Raw genomic sequence first — 20,112 nt, 5'->3', positions numbered from 1 at the left:
CAAAATGTCAATATAGTTTATTAAGTTTTAGTTTTTATCTTTAGTTATTTAAAAATAAAAAATGTTGTAACTTTTTATTTCAGTAAATTTGATATTCTTATTTTTAAGAAATAAATGTTTTTGGTTTTAGTTGACGATATAACGAATACCTCTGCTCTTCACACAGCTCTGTCTGCGGCGGCAGGACGGGGGAAGGTGGAGGTGTGTGACTTCCTGTTGGAGCGAGGGGCGCAGGTTCAGCAGGTGAACAGGAGAGGAGCGTGCGCCCTGTTCTGTGCTGTTCGACAGGGACACTGGCAGGTGGGACGCTGCAAAACACACACACAGCAGTGCTTCCCTCTTCAGGGAAGAGTATTTAACTCTTTTGCCGCCAAACACAGATTTTTCCGTTATTTGTGAGAAAACGCTTCAAGGCCAAACACAGATTTTTCCGTTAAAAACAAATTCTCTAAATTTTTGATTCTCCTGATCAAAACACGTGAGGAAGATGCAGTAAAACAAGCGATCGCATGTAATCATATGCATATGTAAAATAACGTGATCATCATCATTAAACATCATATATCATAAATCAAAACTGCCTAATGTTAGTGAATGAGACGAGGAGCAGGATAAGCTCCAGGACTGAAGCATTAGAGGTGTAGATGGACTCGATCTCCTCATCTGTGTTTGATCATCTTTGAATTTTGATCTGGAGTCAGACTTTCAAAAAAACATGATTTTCTCAGCTTTTGTTCAAAATGTAGCTTTTGTTTTTATGAAACTTACCCATATTCAAGTGTTGATAAAAAAGGAATGCAGGAATATAAGATAAAACATATTTTGTTTGTTTAAAAGAAGAGGGTCAGCTCTTTATTTTGATACGCATGCTCAGATATTCATTAAACTCAATATTCTATGGGCTATTACATTTTTGTGAAAATTGCCAAAAACCCTGGCGGTGGCTGGCCACTTTTTTTAAACACGCTGGCGGGGAAAGAGTTAATGAACTGTCATCTTGCAGATTGCAGACCTGTTGCTGCAGCATGGGGCGGATGTGAATGTAAGTGACAAACAGGGCCGCACACTGCTGATGGTGGCCGCGTGTGAGGGGCATCTCAGCACGGCGGACTTCCTGTTGACTAAAGGTGAGTGCCACGCACAAATGCACTGTGAGGTTTATTCATCAGCATAATCTTTTGCAGTTTTTGGCTTTTACAAAGCAACATATAGTCAAGTCACCTTTCTTTATCAATCAATCAACTTTCTTTATATCGCGCTTTTACAATGCTAATAATAATAATAATGCGTTCGATTTATATAGCGCTTTTATATAGCAGCCATATTGCGCCAGAACGCTCACCACACACCAGCTGATTGGTGGAGAGGAGACCGAGTGATGAAGCCAATCAGGATATGGGGATTATTAGGAGCCCATGATGGACAGGGGCCAATGGGCGAATTTGGCCAGGATGCCGGGGTTGCACCCCTACCCTTTTTCCGAAAGACATCCTGGGATTTTTTTATGACCACAGAGAGTCAGGACCTCGGTTGAACGTCTCATCCGAAAGATGGTGCTCTTTGTCACTATAGTGTCCCCATCACTATACTGGGGCGTTAGGACCCACTCAGACCACAGGGTGAGCACCCCCTGCTGGCCTCACTAACACCTCTACCAGCAGCTCCTGGTTTTCCCAGTTGGTCTCCCATCCAGGTACTGACCAGGCTCAGCCCTGCTTAGCTTCAGTGGGAAACCAGTCTTGGGCTACAGGGTGATATGGCTGCTGGCTATGTTTCAAAGCAGCAATGCCGATTGTTTCAAAGCAGCTTCACAGTTTTAAACAGGAAAATCAGCTTATTTTAATTTATCATAGAGCGACAATGTTGGCAGACCAATATATATATATATATAGTCAAATAGCCCACACACAAATATGTCGAGATGCCGTTTTGTTAAGTATCCTCGTGTAACAGTCCGTTATGTCTTACGTGAATGTAAACACTGAGAAAGAGTGTGTGTAACAGTATATTGGGTCCGTGCAGCTCTTAAAATGACAGCAGCCTAATAAATCAAGCAGTTATTAATGATAATCAAATAACAAAAGACATAGTTTTAAATAAGGATTGTTCTATATTTAATGTATACCGCAGTGTTGTTTTATATTTGCTAGCTTTATTCAGCTTCTGTTGTAGGCTATTACTATCTGTATAGCACTGATAGTTCATCTTCCTGAAAAAACTAAAGCACTGTTTATTTCATTTGTATTTGTATTGGTTTTGTTTGTAATTAGTTCCTTTGTTCTTATTTTATTGCTGACTGTTTACTTAAAGTGATAGTTCACCCAAAAATCCTGTGTGTATATGACATTCTTCCTTCAGATGAACCCGGGGGGGTTAATAAAGCTGCGTGGAGCAGTGATATGACGGACAGATGCACTTTTATGGGCTTCAAAAACAGAGAATTAGCCAGGACTTTTTTAATTTAACTCGAATCGTGTTCATCTGAAAGAGGAATGTCATATACACCTAGGAAGACTTGACTGAGTGTAAATCATGGGCTGATTTTTATTTTTGGGTGATTTAACCTTTTAATGTCTGTAACTGTTTTAAAGACGTTTTACTTGCATTAATGAACCTAGTATTAGTTTTTGCAGAAGAATCGATAATTATGAAATTTCATTGGCATTCAAATGATTCGTATTATGAAATAAGACTTTGATCATATCACCCGCTAATAATTATGTTAAATAATCACGATTTCAATATTGACCAAAATCATCATAATTATGATTTTTAACTGTTACTGTCTGAGAAAGGCTGACCCACTAATGCTAGTCAATGAGAAGAAGCTCAGTCGACCAAATTTATTTATTCGATTAGTCGTAGAAAAAAAAGAGGTCACAACACGGTCCGTGAGGGACAGATTGTATCACGGCAAGCCCGTGTGGCGAATACAGTATATCAGGCAGGAAATCCAAACGCTCACCTATCATCCATCAAACTCAGGCAGGGCTTATCATTACATGTCAGTAGTAGCCTAACGTTAGGCACTTTACATGGCCGCTCGTGCTAATGTTAACCTAGAAAAATGTGCTATCATTAGGCGCATATCCAAGTGTTCAGAAGCTAAATTAGCGTCGCGTTTAACTTCATGAATGAGTTGAATGAATGATTCAATGACAAATACATTTTTAATAGTCACTTGGTGCCACTTGTGTAAATATGCAATTAATAGTCTTTATTTGAAGCGTGAAATAACTTTCAAAAGGTGATTTGCTCTATTTTGATCACTTCAGTAGTCAATATCTGAACTACAAACTTTTATCCCAGTACTTCTGTGATAATACGAGTTATTAAAACCCAGAAATAATGATATTGTGTGGTTGAAGAGACTGAAGCCATTTCATACCTAAACATGACAAACACAGATCTGAATGTTCTGGTGTGATTTATTCAAAGGTTTAATAGACACAGGCGACTCATCAGTCAGGAATAAGATTGCGTGGGTGTTTGAATCAAGATCGTGATGTAGAACAATGTTAGCAATTATTACAAATAATCTTTCTCCTTCCTGAAACCATTTTTCAATGCCATCCCCAGTATATATTTAAAACTTAGATGATTGACTACTTATCGACTAGAAAGTTTTTTAGTCGGTGGCATCCCAAGAAATAAGTTCAATTCAGCTATAAAGCAGCTCTACAGAGGACAATAGTGTCAATTATTCAGCTCGAGTCAGTTCAGTAACAGTGTCGATGTAAACTAAGTAAAAGAGCAAACCTGTTGTTTGAAAGTCAGGCAAAAAGTGGCAAGTTTCCAGCAAGAGTTCAAACACACATCCTCTGCTTTTCCCAGGTGCCTCTTTAGCGTCGGTGGATAAGGAAGGGTTAACTCCCCTCAGCTGGGCATGTTTAAAAGGACACAAGAACGTCGTTCAGTTTTTGGTGGAAAAGGGTGCAGTTATCGACCACTCCGACAAGAATGGACGCACACCGCTGGACCTGGCTGCCTTCTACGGAGACGCAGATATCGTGAGTGAATAACACTGATTAAAGCTCACGGCGGGCGGTGGGGCTCTTTTTGATCTGAGATGCGCTGTGGGAAGGTGCAGGAATAATCTGAGAAATGGGGTTTTGCTGCTGTAGATTTTGAACTGGTTATAAACACGAGGCAGGATGACAATATGAATTGAAGGTAAAGTTATCTGACAATGTGACGGATGTTTTGTGGTGCTGTTTAGTGAAACTAAAATCTATTCCGGTGGATAATTTTGACTGAGATGTGTATAATCATTTGAGGGAAACATTATGAGACACATCAGGGAATAGGCTTTTTGCAGTTATTATTTATACACTACCATAGAAAAGGGTTTTTAATGTTTTTCAAAGAAGTCTCTTCTGCTCAACTACACTACATTTGATCAAGTATACAGTAGAAACAGTGATATAATTTATTCCTGTGATCAAAGCTGAATTTTCAGCATCATTACGCCAGTCTTCAGTGTCACATGATCCTTCAGAAATCATTCTAATATGATATGTATTATTTTTATCAATGTTGAATACAGTTGTGCTGCATCAACACTAATACATTTTCTTTTTAGGATACTTTGATGAATAGAAAGTTCAAAAGAACAGCATGTATTTAAAATACATGTTATAACATCATAAATATCTTTACTGTCACTTTTGCTCAATTTAATGCTATCTTTTTTTCTTTCTTTTTTTAAATCTTGGCTTACCCCAAATTTGGTGTTGGACTGATTAAATTCCTCCTTTTCCTGACCCTGATGATTTGAAGTGTGTTTTGCAGGTTCATTATCTGGTTGAGAAGGGTGCTGTGGTGGAGCATGTGGACTACAGTGGCATGAGGCCGCTGGATCGAGCCATCGGCTGCAGAAACACCTCCGTTGTGCTGACCTTACTGAAGAAAGGAGCCAAACTAGGTGAGATGTGCACTTCCACTGGATAACACGGATAAATCTGTTATCAATATTCATGCATTTGCTTTGAAATGAAAAAAATGTTTTTTTTTTCCAGTCATAATTGGACTAAACAGTTTTGAAATGGTTTAATTCATGACAAAATTAGAATCAATGCATCTTTTTATTAAATCAGTTTAGAGTTGATTCACTAAATCAATGGTCACTATCGTCAATAACGAGATTGTAATATTTATTAGCCAATCACATCTTTCCTCCTGAAGCTCTTACTTCACGGACCCTTCTGAGTGTGTGTGTGTGTGTGTGTGTGTGTGTGTGTGTGTGTGTGTGTGTGATCTGCCCACAAGCAATCATAGTCTTTGTTTATGAGAATGTTTAACATCCAAATTAGTTTAGTTCAGTATTATTTATTATGATGTTATAAACTAGCTTTGATAAGATGTTTAAACATTATTTAAAGGTGGTTTATGTCATTATTTATGACAGAAATTACACTTCACATAAAATGAATAACTATCCTATTAACTAATCATAGTCACAATTAAAATTAAAACACCGTCTGAAGTAAAGTGTTTCTAGCATAGCAAAGATTAAATATATGGTGGGTTGCAGCAATTATAATTAGCAAAGTTTAGAGCTAATCAAGCATTTGTTGATCTAGGATTTATTTTAAAGATGTGTTGAGCCACTCAATGTTAAACACAGATTAACAAATCAGGGATTAAAATTCTAATCTGCGAGTCATTTTGTCTGCCGTGATTGATTCGTTTTTGTAATTAAACGTCGATTGTTAAAATTCCATTTTCGTTTTAACCTCCTGACCTGCGAGTTAATCTCTGACTGAGATTTAAATAATGGAGCACTTTACTTTTACATTTAAAGGCGTCCTATCATGCGTTTCCACTTTTGCAACTTTAGTTAGTGTGTGATGCTCCTGTTTGAGCATGAAAAAGATCTGCAAGGTTACAAAGCTCAAAGTCCACTCCGAAGGAAGATATTTTATTTAACACAATCCACTTTCCAAGAACTACAATCAACGACATGTTTGGACTACAACGTGATCTTTCTGGGTTTATTAAGTCATAATGTTACTCATTTTTAATAATCTCCGCCCATGGTATACATAAATAAGGATGTGAGGCCTGGTTGAGCTGTCGCTATGTTAAAGAGATGCTGTTTTTTTCACCCCGTTTCCAAAACTCATTTGATTGGCTTTCCTAAGGCTGATGAGTTGTTCAAATTGATTTTAAACTTTGTTCCTCAACATTATAACCCCAAAGTTTATCTGTACTGCACAATTTGTTGAGAACAGCTTGTTTTCTGTTTGTATAAGCTCTCGCTTTTGTAAGACGTTTCATTGCTCCTTAGAAAATAATAGCCATGGTTTTGTAATCGATTGCTGTTTTTATAACAATAGCTTTCCGACAAATATCACAATTAAATGGTGGATAACATTGAATCTATAATGTATAAGAAAATTACAAAACACACACCACTCTGAAATGTCCTGTGAAATCTTTTTAGCACTATCCTCTTGTCAGGGTCTGGATTGGGCTCAAATTGGTTTGAAAATAATGCCATCAGTAATATTTACATCTGAATAGAGCCTGTGGTTATTGGAGGGGCGGGACATTTCTTGAACACGCTCTAAGTGGTGCCAATCACAACACACTGGGCCAGCTAACCAATCAAAGCACATTTCGTATTTCTAAAGGAGTGGCTTCATCGAAATTGGCACACTCGAGCCAGACTGGGGAGAAAGGAGCTGTAATAATGTAAAATATTTGAACAATCAAGCATGAAACTTTATTCTAGTACACCCCAAACAAAATCAAGACAAAACCTTTACTTAATATAGATTTAAGCTTAATACTTATTGGTGCAACCCACCCATAGTGTCTGTCAAATGTGCTTTTTAAATCAGATTCCCAAATGTTTGGTCATCCAACCCTCTTTGATGTAAAATATTTGCTTTAAGTTCCCATGAGATTAAGATATTTCAATAATTTAACATCACATGCACATGTTCACAGTTCTCTGATGTCAGTTAATGCTCACATGACATGTAGTTAAACAGGGCTGTAGGCAGGGTTTTAATCACAGAGGTCCCAAATCTGAGCTTGTTCAGGGGCTACCCAGAGACCATTTTAATTTCTCTGATCTACATATCCATTTTTGTGCCTTCAAACATCTCTAAATGCGCATAAGAAATAGCTTTAAACCATGTGATTGGGCAGTAGATTATCTGTTAATACCTGCTCTTTCCTTATCTCCATCACTTTCTCTCAGTCATCACTCTCTTTTCTTGCCCTGTCTCTTCTCCTAAAAGCTGTGCTTTGACTGATAGTCTTTTATTCTGTCAGTGAAGAAAGTAAACATAGGGTTAACTGATATTTAATTTACTGATATTCAGTTTTAATTTACTGAAGTTTTCAAACACTAGGTAACTAAGTTTATTAAATTCATTCACGATATGTACACTTATGAAAGCAGCTTAATTAATGTTTCTTGTCCCCTCAAAATGACAGTTACTAATTATTACATTACATGAATCATGCAAATTATATTGGTCTATTTTCAATTAAGGGTGCGTTCACACTTGTAGTTCGGTCCGGACCAAAAAACAAAAACAAAACATATAGTCCTGGTCTGCTTAGCGTTCACACTGCCATTTTTAACAGCGAACTTAAAGTTACCGGACCAAAGGCATAGGGAGACGCTCACAACCTGATTGGTCGGCTTATATGACGTAGGAGCTTGCTTACCGAACGTCAATGCTGTGTGCTGGATTAAACGCCATCATTTTATGCGTGTACATATGGCATTATTCTTACCCGCTGAGAACTCATGAAGAGCTCATAAAATGTTCAAAACAGCAGCAGGTTTTTCTTCCGCTGTGCAGAAAAGAGACGGGCGTCTCTTATGCAAAAGAGACAGCAGTTCTGTCGTCCGCTCCTGCTAATAATGGGCAACACGGGTCCTTTGATGAGAAGAACCAGGTTTGCTTTTTGTGTGTTTCTTCTAGCATTTTCAAAACATGCTCGTCGGACCAAATATTGATGAGGCACTTTCTCGTTGCTCCACGTTTGCCCTCTAACGTTAAAGTTATTCATTTTGGATAAACTGATCTTTCCGCGTCGTCAAATCAGCTGCATGCGTCGCATCTTGTGACATTACGCCCTGTTTTTTGGTCCGTTTACATGTCTTTGGTCCGTGTTGTGTTCATATATCAATCAAACCGCACCAGAGTTCGTTTGGAAGCGGACCGAGACACATCTTTTTAGCGCTCTCGGTCCGCTTGTTTGGTGCGCTCCAGGGATCGGATGGCAGCGTTCACATATGTTCAAATGAACTGCACTAAACGAGCAACCGCACCAGGGTTCGTTTTAATCGAACCAAACATGACAAGTGTGAACGCATCCTAAAAATGGTGAAATTAGATAAGTTTGTTACCTCACACTTTGACTGTTTACTGAAGCGTTGAGTCGTGCTGGAATTTGAGCTCAGCAGCTCCTGTGAACATAAAGCCCGCCTACTTTGATTTGTCATGTTATTCAGCTGTAATATTGAATTTCTGTTTCTTCTTTTAAATAATTTTCATAAATACATCAGTAGCAGGTTTAGTATCAGTGATACTGGCTTTATTCATAAAATATGCCATTACAACAGCCTTTGTTTCTACATAAATTTGGAAAGTAACTAAACAATTATAATATTAATGATTTAAAAAAAAAACTATAGTTTTAATCTTGATTGATCACAGAAGAAATGTGATAAGTAAAAAAAAAAATGTAGTCGAGTGACAGCACTATGCACAACATTTATTATATACACCTCAGAAAAATACAGCCAAAAGGTGAATAAATAAAACTATTATTTTGACAGGTTTTTAAATGTTTTTTTTTTGTTTTTTTTACTTATCAGCTTTCCTTCAGCTCATGAACATTTAGTTTGGGATTTATTTCCTGATTTATATTAATAATTTATGTTGGTGTGATAGTGAAACACATTTAAATTTTGGAGACTCTGTCTGGTCTGGTGTGACTGAGGTGGATGGACGTTACTGCATTTTCTCTTTGCACGTCTCTTTCTGCTGTTTTTCATTCTTCTCTCTTTTAACTGCTTTCACTAAAACCATCGTCAGGCTACAGAACGTCACCTTATGATCGAACAGGTACACTCTTTAGGTAACTTTATTTCACGCTAGTTACATTCTTCTCCTAAGCTGTGTTTTTAAAGAGCGGTTTAATGTAACAGACCACCTCTTTCTCTCTCTGTATCCAAGGTAACGCAGCCTGGGCGATGGCGACCTCCAAACCCGACATCCTCATCATCCTCCTGCAGAAGCTCATGGAGGAAGGAAACCTGCTGTATAAGGTAAGACAGTTCAAGTTGTGTGTAATTACACATAGATTTTACTAGCTCCAAGTTGATTAATATCCATTATAATTCATAATTATATCATTTAAATAAATGACCCATCCATGAGGGTGACTGGAGTGCGAGAAATGTTGATTGTGATTATAAATTATATACATACACAGATCAGGCGTAACATTATGACCACTGACAGGTGAAGTGAATAACACTGATTACTGACTACTGTTAGTGGGTGGGATATATTAGGCAGCAAGTGAACATTTTGCCCTTACAGTTGATGTGTTAGAAGCAGAAAAAATGGGCAAGCGTGAGGATTTGAGTGAGTTTGACAAGAGCCAAATTGTGATGGCTAGACGAATGGGTTGGAGCATCTCCAAAACTGCAGCTCTTGTGGGCTGTTCCCGGTCTGCAGTGGTCAGTATCTATCAAAAGTGCTCCAAGGAAGGAACAGTGGAGAACCGGCCACAGGGTCATGGGCGGCCAAGGCTCATTGATGCACGTGGGGAGCGAAGGCTGGCCCGTGTGGTCCGATCAAACAGACGAGCTACTGGAGCTCAAACTGCTCAAGAAGTTAATGCTGGTTCTGATAGAAAGGTTTCAGAATACACAGTGCATCAATTTGTTGCGTATGGGGCGGCATAGCAGCTGACCAGTCAGGGTGCCCATGCTGACCCCCTGACCTCGCTGAAAGCACCAAAAGTGGCACGTGAGCATCAGAACTGGACCACGGAGCAATGGAAAAAAGTGGCCTGGTCTGAGGAATCACGTTTTCTTTTACATCACGTGGTTGGCCGGGTGTGTGTGCATTGCTTACCTTGGGAACATATGGCATGCTGGGAAACCTTGGGTCCTGCCATCCATGTGGATGTTACTTGGACATGCTCCACCTTCCTAAGCATTGTTGCAGACCATGTACACCCTTTCATGGAAATGGTATTTCCTGGTGGCTGTGGCTCTTCCAGCAGGATAATACTCCTGACAGCACAAATGCTTCAGAATTGGTTTGAGGAGAACAACAACGAGTTTGAGATGTTGACTTGGCCTCCAAATTCCCCAGATCTCAATCTAATCGAGCATCTGTGGGATGTACTGAACAAACAAGTCCAATCCATGGAGGCCCCACCTCGCAACTTACAAGACTTAAAGGATCTGCTGCTTACATCTTTGTACCAGACACCACAGCACACCTTCAGGGGTCAGTGGAGTCCATGCCTTGATGGGTCAGGGCTGTTTTGGCAGCTAAAGGGGGACCAACACAATATTAGGTGGTCATAATGTTGTGTGTGTGTATAATATACAAGATAATAAAACTATTGATTTATAAAGCTAATACCATTCAAGAGGGTGAGTTGGACTGACAAAACAGTGTAGCATAATCATTCTTAAGATATTTGACAGCTGAAGTCAATCATAATCAAGTATGCCCAGAGATGAGTCTTGATATGTGATAGTGTCTAAATGCTTATTAAAATGGGAATGGTTAACTCCACGTGTCTTATTAAAGCGGTGAGCTTCACTCTAGGAGAAATGGGACTGGAAATAAAGACACATTGAGTGATTGTTATCAGAGCATAAATGAGCAGATGATGTGTGTATGTGACATTTAACAGATTGACATTTGTGTCAGGATGATCTGAGTGATTGATGAACTTGTTTTCTCATCTCCTCAGAGAGGGAAGATGAAGGAAGCGGCTCAGCGCTATCAGTACGCATTGAGGAAGTTTCCCAGAGAGGGTTTCGGTGATGAACTGAAGGCCTTTAAGGAGCTGCGTGTGTCTCTGTACCTCAATCTCTCCCGCTGTCGCCGGAAAACCAATGTAAGAGACCAGCATTAGAGATCATTAGACACCTCACCTCACATTATTTCTCTTTACAGCAGGCGGCTGGTTATTTTAACTCTCAGACATCTTAAAATTTATCAGGAGATAGACATAAATGACATCCAGATTTTGTTCAGTATTCTGATATCAAATCAAAAAATAACCCACGATAAAGTTTTAAAATATAACAGCCTGGCAGTCTCATCTTAGTTATATTTAATATTACAGTATTTAATAATATTTAAGGTTTAGTTTAATTTTGTTGTTTTCTATTTAGTTTTTCTTTTTTTTACGTATGTGGTTTCTATTTATATTATGCTTATATACATTTTTAGATTTAGTAATTTTATTTTAGATCAATTAACAATTTAATTAATAGTTTAAAAGGGCTATGTGCAAGGTTTTTTTGGCCAGTGTGAACCGCTTGTAACGTAACTGTAAAAACTGAGATTTTGTGCCCCATCTGGGACATTTAAAGACATCTGGAGCAGTGAGCCGAGGTCTAGAGACGCCCCTGCTAGTTCTTCTGATCTGGATCAATCAGATTGTGTTTTTTCACTTCTCAAAATGTCAGACACAGCAAGACGAGAAAGATGCAAATGACTCTTGTGGGCTTGAATTGATTTGAAGGTCTATTCAGAAGTAATAGCCCGGCACCAAAAGGTCTCCCGACACAATACAGAGCCAATTTCCAGTCTGCACCTTTGATTGATGACACAATGAACAACATCTGAAGAGTTCATTAATTAAATCACCTATTATTTAGACCAATTTACAGCTATTCAGCAGTCCTGTGGTGTGAATCTAAATTCAGCAACTCTGACGTTCCCCTCCTCTCTCTCTGACAGGACTTTGGCTTGGCTGAGGAGTTTGCCACAAAGGCTTTGGAGCTCAAACCCAAATCGTACGAGGCGTACTACGCTAGAGCCCGAGCCAAACGCAGCAGCAGGTCAGACCACCGTCTTCAGATCCAATCCTAGTCACAATTGCATGAAATATGTTGTTTTTCTTGCAGCTCATATGTATTCGGTTCGTATTTTTGTGGAGACTGAGATATACTACCATTCCAAGTTTGGGGTTAAAAAAAGAGGTTAAATGAATACTTTTATTCAGCAACAATGCATTAAACTGGTCAAATTTGACAGTAAAGAGAAACACATTTGATGTTACAAAAAAATTGCACAAAATGCTTGTTTTCCACAGAAACATGAAGCAGCAAAACTGCTTTCAACATTGATAATCATCAGAAATGTATATGTATATATATATATGGGCTGGGTATCGATTTAGATTCAATAGCTCTTAAATAGATTTGATTTTCAACTCGATGCATATAGATTTAACACATACTATTAATAAAAAAAGAACAGTGTGCACAAGTTTACAAGTGGGTAATTAAAAAGAAAAGAAGAGTCACAAACCTGCAAATTAAACTGGTTTTATTTTAGGTACACTCGGGTACATTAAAAGTATTTTATACAGTTTTGTTTTATGGATATTTTTATAACATAAAAAGGATATCGGATGATTTTCAGCCCGTCATTTGTGCATGTTACTTTCATACACGAGAATCATGTTCAGTGCCGTTTCTAGGCATAGGCAAACTAGGTGGTCGCCTAGGGCGCCAACAGCTGGGGGGCGCCAGTGAGCCCCCGCCCCAACAAGATTTTTTTGTTATTTCATATATATTCTATTATTAATATTTAATACTTTTGCTATTTCAAGGCATTATGATTAGTTGCGATTATTGGAGTGAAGTCACCATGGTGATAGTGGCGCTGCTGTAATAAAATGAGATCATGTAGAGGGCGGCAGGGAACGTCGTCATCCGTGGCGTTGTAACGCTTGTGTCCGAGTGAAAAATGCGGATAGCTCACTTAATGTAACTGGAGTGGATGCAAACACGGAGGCGATTAACATCAAACAGATCGCACTTTATTCCCCGCTGAACTCTCATCACAAACTCCCTTTCCGTCCACAGCATTACTTAATAAAACAAAATAACTGACTGTTAGCAACAGAAAACAGAAAATAATCCCCACACATGGGAGCTCCAGACTCAGTGCGCACATACACAAAATGCAGACTTCGTTTGCTGGGAGCGCGCGCAACTCTTAAAGGGGCCACACCATATTTCTACTCGTTACAGCGTGCTTTAGTTTCATCATCATGAAAAGGTCAAAGCCATCAGGGGCTCAGTATCGTAAAAAGAAAAAACAAAGCGAAATATACAGGTATGTTAAACTACTTATTGGTTACTTGTTCTCTACTAAGCTGGTCTCATAACGTTGTGCAAAACATTACACTGAATATTAGTACTGGACGGACCACACGCAATGCTCATTTCAGGTGCAGAACATTATAGCAGTTCATTTGAATAAAAAAAACATTACATCAAAGATAGCTGTTTAGTGTAAATTGATCAAGTAGGCTTAAGCCTAGTTCACACTGCCCGATTTTTGCCCCGATTTTGAGTCGCCGACAGGTTTTGTGAAATCGCCGACAAATGCCCGAGATCACAGGCAAATCGGTGCTCGTGCACGCGAGTGACAATCACTCGGTGTGAATAATCAAAGACGCGATCAGCGAGAATCGCTGACGAGTCGCCGACGCCGGTGAGATATTTGGCATGCTAAATATCTGGACCTGTCGGCGATTCAAACTCCTGCTGTGTGAACAGCGTTCTGACTGAAAATTACACCGACAGCCAATGAGAGAGTGAGATACAGGGCCGCAGGAGGTTCAGGGAGGAGTTATAAAGCAGAATTTCAGTATTTTAATAGATATATTTACAATTCTATCAAACAGAAACAAAGGCCAAACATTTGCACATCCAGCCACAGCAGCAGCACATTAAATAATTATTTATTTACCTCAAACTGTCTTTGCAGAACTCAATCCTGGCTCCCTCTGTCTCTCCAACAATTTCTTCCCCCATAATCTTTTTTCTTTTTCTCCTCAAATCAGCGCACATACAGTTTGAAGCAAACTTTGTGCAGTTTATCATTTTTAATAACAATTCCAAGTTTCGCGCGAGAACTCCGGTCTGACGCACGTGTGATCTCGCGTTGTTTACTTGTCACATCGCACGTGTGTTTGGGAAACACCGGAGAGCGAGAGAGTTGTCGGCGATTCTTCCTCTTGTTCAGTCATGCAGTGTGAACTCCTCTGTCGTCAAACCATCGTGCAGTGTGAACACAGCAGTGACTGAATGATACCCCAGATAGTCATGCAGTGTGAATAGAGCAATGACCCAACGAGTTTGAAAATCGTGCAGTCTGAACTAGGCTTTACTGTCATAACCATAGGCGTCACTAGGCCCTTTTTTATGATCTTATGCCTCAGCCCCCCCTAAAAAAATATGTGATTAACCTTTAAAACATATGAAACTGGCGCGAGGCTTCGGCTACGGCTTCGTCCCGTCTTTTAGTCTTTGTGTCAGTGTGTTCTTCAATCCGCAGCAGCGCCGAGTGACATGGTTTTCAAGCTATTGTTATCTAATTTTTTGGCCTTCAGAACATCTTAAAATACACATAATTATGTAGATCATAGAAATCAACATTTTCTCGGGGGAGCATGCCCCCGAACCCCCCCCAACATCTGTGATCTCAGTGATAATAAACCTAGCTACATTATTCGATTAATGCATGTACAATATGCCCATGAAATAAGGAAGTCATATTTGCTTTATAAGTTATAGTTTAAAAAGGGGGGGGGGGGGGGGGGGTGCAACATATGAATCTTGCCTAGGGTGCCAGAAAGGCTAGAAACGGCCCTGATCATGTTCATACCTGGACACAAGTAGTTGCTGTGGTAACAGACAGCAATACCTTGACTAACTTTTATTTGAGGAAATCAGTTTATAATATAATCTATTAGGTTTGAATTATTGGTCCTGTGCTGTCTGACTCGGTTGATTTTAATGTGTCTATAATGGCTAATGTACGTGCTTAAGTGAACGCTCAAGTTTGATCCTAATGCAAGGCAAGCATTCGCATGTATGTGATTATTTTTAGCGGTTGTGTAGATTTGTAGTACTACTACAGTATTTCACCTCAGGATTACAAAAGGCGACAATGCACCGGAAGCTGCCATTTAAGCTCTGAATAAATGAGTGACATGTGCGCCTCTCGCTCCTTTGTAACATCACGCAAGGCAAATGGGTGAAATCTAGTGGAGAAGACTAGTAATTCGATTTACGTCAATCTTGTTTAAAGCTACACTGTTTATTCTTAGCTAAAAACACTTAGTTCTTTCAAAAATGTGTTAATGTATATTTATATGAATGTATATTTACTTCTTTCAAGTAATAAAGTATTCTCTCAAGTTTATAATATGCCATTGAAAATACATACGGGTGAGGGGTTCGAATGCCGGTCGCCATGTTGCCCCTCCATCTTGAAAGTACATTAGCCAAAGAGGGACATACTCGTTAAGTCAAGCTTCGCCTTTCGCTTAGCTCTCCCTCGCAACTCCGTCACATCAACTGATCTCTGCTCACAGAGAAAATGATATAGCTTACAATGTAAACTTTGCCATCGCTAGTGATGTCGTACAATATACAGAATAACGATAGCACTGATAAACGTTACTTTACTAACTTGCTTTCGTCTGGGAACCTGATAGCTGATGTTAGCAATGAAATGGTAAAAAAATTACGAAACGTAAAACTATTATTCATTTTACATAGATGTCATAACCTACATGTTAACTGACAAATTAAATAACTGCAAATTATAATTGTTTTCTAAAGTAACCTCAGCAATTGAAGGAACACTCATGGATGAGGTCGAACTGGAAGCCATGTTAATCTTGGACTAAATCAGCCACCGTAGGAGTTAAAACGAAATTGGAATTGGGAGGAACAGAAACTAATATTCACTGGATGGTCATATACCTTTTCACCGCTAGATGGGGGAAAAATATCACAGTGTAGCTTTAATGTTAGCGGAAATAAGTTTGGAAAAAAATATTGATTTGAGGACTTGATGGACGAGAATTGATTGACCACATTTAAAAAAAAAAAAAAAGTTAACCAGCCCTTTTATTTTATATATTTATATATATATATATATATATATATCCCATTCAAAATATATAACTTATAAATAATGATTGTTATTATAAATAAGATAACTGTTTTAATACTATGCATATAATATCACTTTACAATAAGGTCTCATTTGTTAACATTAGTTAATACATCAACTAACATGAACTAACCCTGAGCAATAACTGTTACCATATTTATTAATGTTGAAATACAGTTGTTCATGTTTGCTCATTAAAGGATTAATTCACTTCAGAACTAACATTTCCTGATAATTTACTTACCCCCATAGCATCCAAGATGTTCATTTCTTTCTTCAGTTGAAAAGAAATCATTCCAGGATTTTTCTCTGTATAGTGGATGGGGTCCAAGGGTTTGAAGGTCCAAAGGGCAGCTTCAAAGAGCTCGACATGATCCCAGTCGAGGAATAAGGGTCTTATCTAGCCAAAGCATCGACCACTTTCTAAAAAATAAAATAAAAACATTTATATACTTTAACCACAAATGCTTGCCTTGCATCTCTGCAGTGGACCCTCATTACATAATCAAATTGAAAAGGCATGCTTGACGTAGGCGAAAGGACCCAATGAGGAGGAGGGGTCCAAATTAAAATTTTCACCTGAGAATTGGAGCCAATTTTCAGGGATGTAAAAATGACTTGATATGTAATTGAGTTGAACACACAATACTGTGTTGAGATGTGTTGCCTTGAACACACATTTGGTTTTTGATGACTGAAAATGTATACAATTGACCAATTTACTCATGGAGCTGCATTAACATCTCCGTATCTGTGGGACTGAACCATCGAGGGCCTTTAAAATGAAAACACCAAAAGGAAGTCATTTTTACACCCCTTAATTTGGCTCAAAATCTCAGAAAATTGCTGAATTGTCATTTTGACCCTCCTTCTACTAACTCTTTAAATATATGTTGTTAAATATTTTGGCTTTCATCACTATTTATGCTTGTCTCTTCAGAATAAGTATCAACACAATCAAAAATTTGAGCCGGGGACTTCTGGCCCTGTAGAAGTGCAGTACTACATTAGCTTACATGAACTAATAAAACTAATAAATTGTAAATTATCATAATATAATTCATTCCATACCAAAAACATGATATATAATTGACTATTGTACCCAACTGTTGAGTATTGTCAGTTTAGTAATATTGTTTTGAAGATCTACCGTGTTAATTCTCCTGGCTCTCATACAGAGATTGATTTGTGTGCTTGGCCATTCTTAATTTTCCTTACGTTTCTCTCTCCTCCATCTCTTTCTGAACTCTGCTCACAGACAGTTCACCGCAGCGTTAGCGGACCTGCACGAGGCGACCAAGCTTTGCCCGAATAACCGCGAGATCTGCCGACTTTTGGCGCGCGTGGAGGACGAGTGTAAGCAGATGCAGCGCAGCCAGAGCAAACAACAAGGGCTGTCTAACCTGCCAGCGGACCAAGAGCTCGCAGATCGAGAGGAGGATGAGACAGAGCACATCGATGAGGACGAGGATGAAGAGGATGACTCTGAGGCCTGGTCTCAAAGCATCTACTCGCTAAACAGGACTTCTAACGGCCGCTCGGTTTCACCGCCTCGCAAACAAAGCCTCCGACATCCACACAGGGAGTCTGTTGCTCAAAAGAGCCTCGTTTTGCAGCCAAGCAAACAGGCACAGATTGTCAAAACCAACCAGCACCTCGGATCGATACAGGTCAGTTCTGCACGTCCAAAAAACACCAAAAGCCAGTCGCAATACGCGCCCTCCAGCCCGATCCCCAGCCGCCATATTTCCAGCGTGCTCAAAGCCGGACCGGGCATCGACATCAGCCCATTACCGCCAACCAACGATGATCCAGGACGCCACGAAATTGAGGATCTTCATCATGTCCAAGTGCACTCATCTCTAGATGGGACTGCCCTGTCCGTGACCTCTGGAGCTCAAAGTCAGGAGCTCAGAAAAGACACCAGCATGAGGGTTTCCAGCTCCACCAGCAGCCTGGCATCCAGCAGCAGTTTATCAGATAAAGGCCCGGACGTGCGCACCAAGGACAAGCCCAAAATCAGCCAGACGGGCTCTGTGGATTATAAACCTCGACCGTTCATGGGAATCATGGACAAAACGGCTCGATTTCAGCAGCCGGCGCCTCGCGGTTGGCAGGGTCACTCCACCGAAGGTCTGACGGGTGAGATAATGTACGCCAAACCGTCCGGCTCTTATTATGAGCACCTCAAGGGTCCTGCGATGGGCGGCCTGCACAACGGGAGTCTGCATGCTAAAGAGTTCTGCCTTAAAGAAACCAAACCGGTTCTGGCCATGGCTCATTCATTCACAGACAGTATGCAGAAGCAGCCCGGTTTAGCTCGAGACAACACCTCCATTCATGTAGCGTCAATCAAACCAAAGAGATCCTTCATAGAGTCTAATGTTTAGGACGTTCATATGCAACAACCCCTTGCAAACACACACATATAAATCCGTTCAAACATTTGGAGTCAGTAAGAAATAATGCATTTATTTGATTGAAAATAAAGACATAGAAAACAGATGTTTTAAGTTGTAATATTTCACAATTTGTATTGAATTTTGAATCAAATACAGTACTTATGAACAGAAGAGACTTTGTAGAAACTCAATGTAAAACTGCACACAAGTATTACATTTATTATATTATGAACATTTTATTTAAAATAATATTGTCTTTGAAATAAAAAAATCATAAGCTCATAATGTAATAATTTTTACATTGAAAAATGTATAACATTATGGTTTAAAACCTATATGGTGAGTTTATAAAAACATTATTAGTATTTCCTTACTGTACATTTAAAAACAATCTAAATCCAGTCTTAAACTACCTATGAAATGCAATCTTTAAAAATAGTCACTCAGTTATTATATAAAGCATTACTCCTTTACAGTACATTTTGATAAATATATCTAAAATCTTATAATAATTGCATGAACATTTCACAGGTAGTTTAAGACTGGATTTAGATTTTTAAAATGCACAGTCAAGAAATACTAGTATGTTTTAAAAGCCATTACATTTATGACAATGATGAGTTTATAATGTAATAATTACAGCTCAAGATTTGATTACATTGAGAAAATTATACATTATGAATTTGATTAAAAATGTAATATGTGCAGATTTTACATGATGGCTTCATTCGAAAACATTATTAAGAATCTTACCGACCTCAATCTGTTGAATTGGTAGGGTTTGTATAAGCATAGATTTACAAAAAAAATATACAGTCAAAAAGTTTGGACCCACATACTTTCATCATTATTGCTATTTTCAATATCGTAAAAGAATGTTTCAGCTCGTCCAATTATTATTATTTTTTATAAATTGCAAGTTTTATAAAGTAACTCCTATGTAGGCACAATTTATATGTCTACAAAACTTATTTCAAGCCTTTAGATCAAAGGGGTGGAAAGATCATGAGAAAATTAGTATAATAATAGTGATAAATATAAATATATACATATATAAAGAACATTCAAAAACAATATTCATTCATAGATATATGAAAATGTAACATTTATATTGTGAGGTTCAGACTTGTGTTAATTGGCTAAGCCGGTGCAGTTGTCAGCTGATTTATGGCTCTGTTTCTACTCGTTTGCCTGAGCATCCACGATGGCTATTTTTATGCCCTTCAAAAGGGACCATAATGACCCGTGTGCGTCTGAAGCGGGGCTCGATCACTGCGTCACATGACTGCACTGAACCAGTGGAGGGGCGGTGAGGTCACAGCACTGAAGGACTCGTGCACGCTCCACTATGTAAATATGTGTTTTTCACCTTTTACGTGAACACCATTATTTGACCGTCTATCTACAGAACAAGTGTACTTTGAGTTTATGCCTTTTTGTTTGACATGATGTTTGCGGTTATTAAACTTGTATCTGGTCTGTTTGTATGTTTGTATATT

At 38.8% G+C, this 20,112-nt stretch overlaps 1 protein-coding gene across 2 annotated transcripts in view; it reads left to right on the top strand.

Moving 5' to 3' along the window:
- Positions 1-18,639, top strand: part of tanc1b (tetratricopeptide repeat, ankyrin repeat and coiled-coil containing 1b) — a 237,498-nt gene extending 218,859 nt beyond the window's left edge. Inside the window, exons 19-27 of one of the 2 annotated variants that reach the window (XM_067444606.1) lie at positions 167-300; positions 1,004-1,127; positions 3,835-4,010; positions 4,792-4,924; positions 9,066-9,095; positions 9,207-9,298; positions 10,972-11,118; positions 11,970-12,070; positions 17,470-18,639. In XM_067444606.1, the coding sequence (XP_067300707.1) occupies positions 167-300; positions 1,004-1,127; positions 3,835-4,010; positions 4,792-4,924; positions 9,066-9,095; positions 9,207-9,298; positions 10,972-11,118; positions 11,970-12,070; positions 17,470-18,601 (2,069 nt within the window). In that variant the 3' untranslated portion in view covers positions 18,602-18,639. The remainder of the gene's footprint in view (positions 1-166; positions 301-1,003; positions 1,128-3,834; positions 4,011-4,791; positions 4,925-9,065; positions 9,096-9,206; positions 9,299-10,971; positions 11,119-11,969; positions 12,071-17,469) is intronic. The other variant, XM_067444607.1, reaches the window with a different exon arrangement.
- Positions 18,640-20,112: the final 1,473 nt, after the last annotated feature.

The sequence above is a fragment of the Pseudorasbora parva genome, chromosome 5 (genome assembly GCF_024679245.1).
Source record: "Pseudorasbora parva isolate DD20220531a chromosome 5, ASM2467924v1, whole genome shotgun sequence".
NCBI classification, from domain to species: Eukaryota; Metazoa; Chordata; class Actinopteri; order Cypriniformes; family Gobionidae; genus Pseudorasbora; species Pseudorasbora parva.
This window is presented reverse-complemented; position numbering and strand designations above follow the sequence as displayed.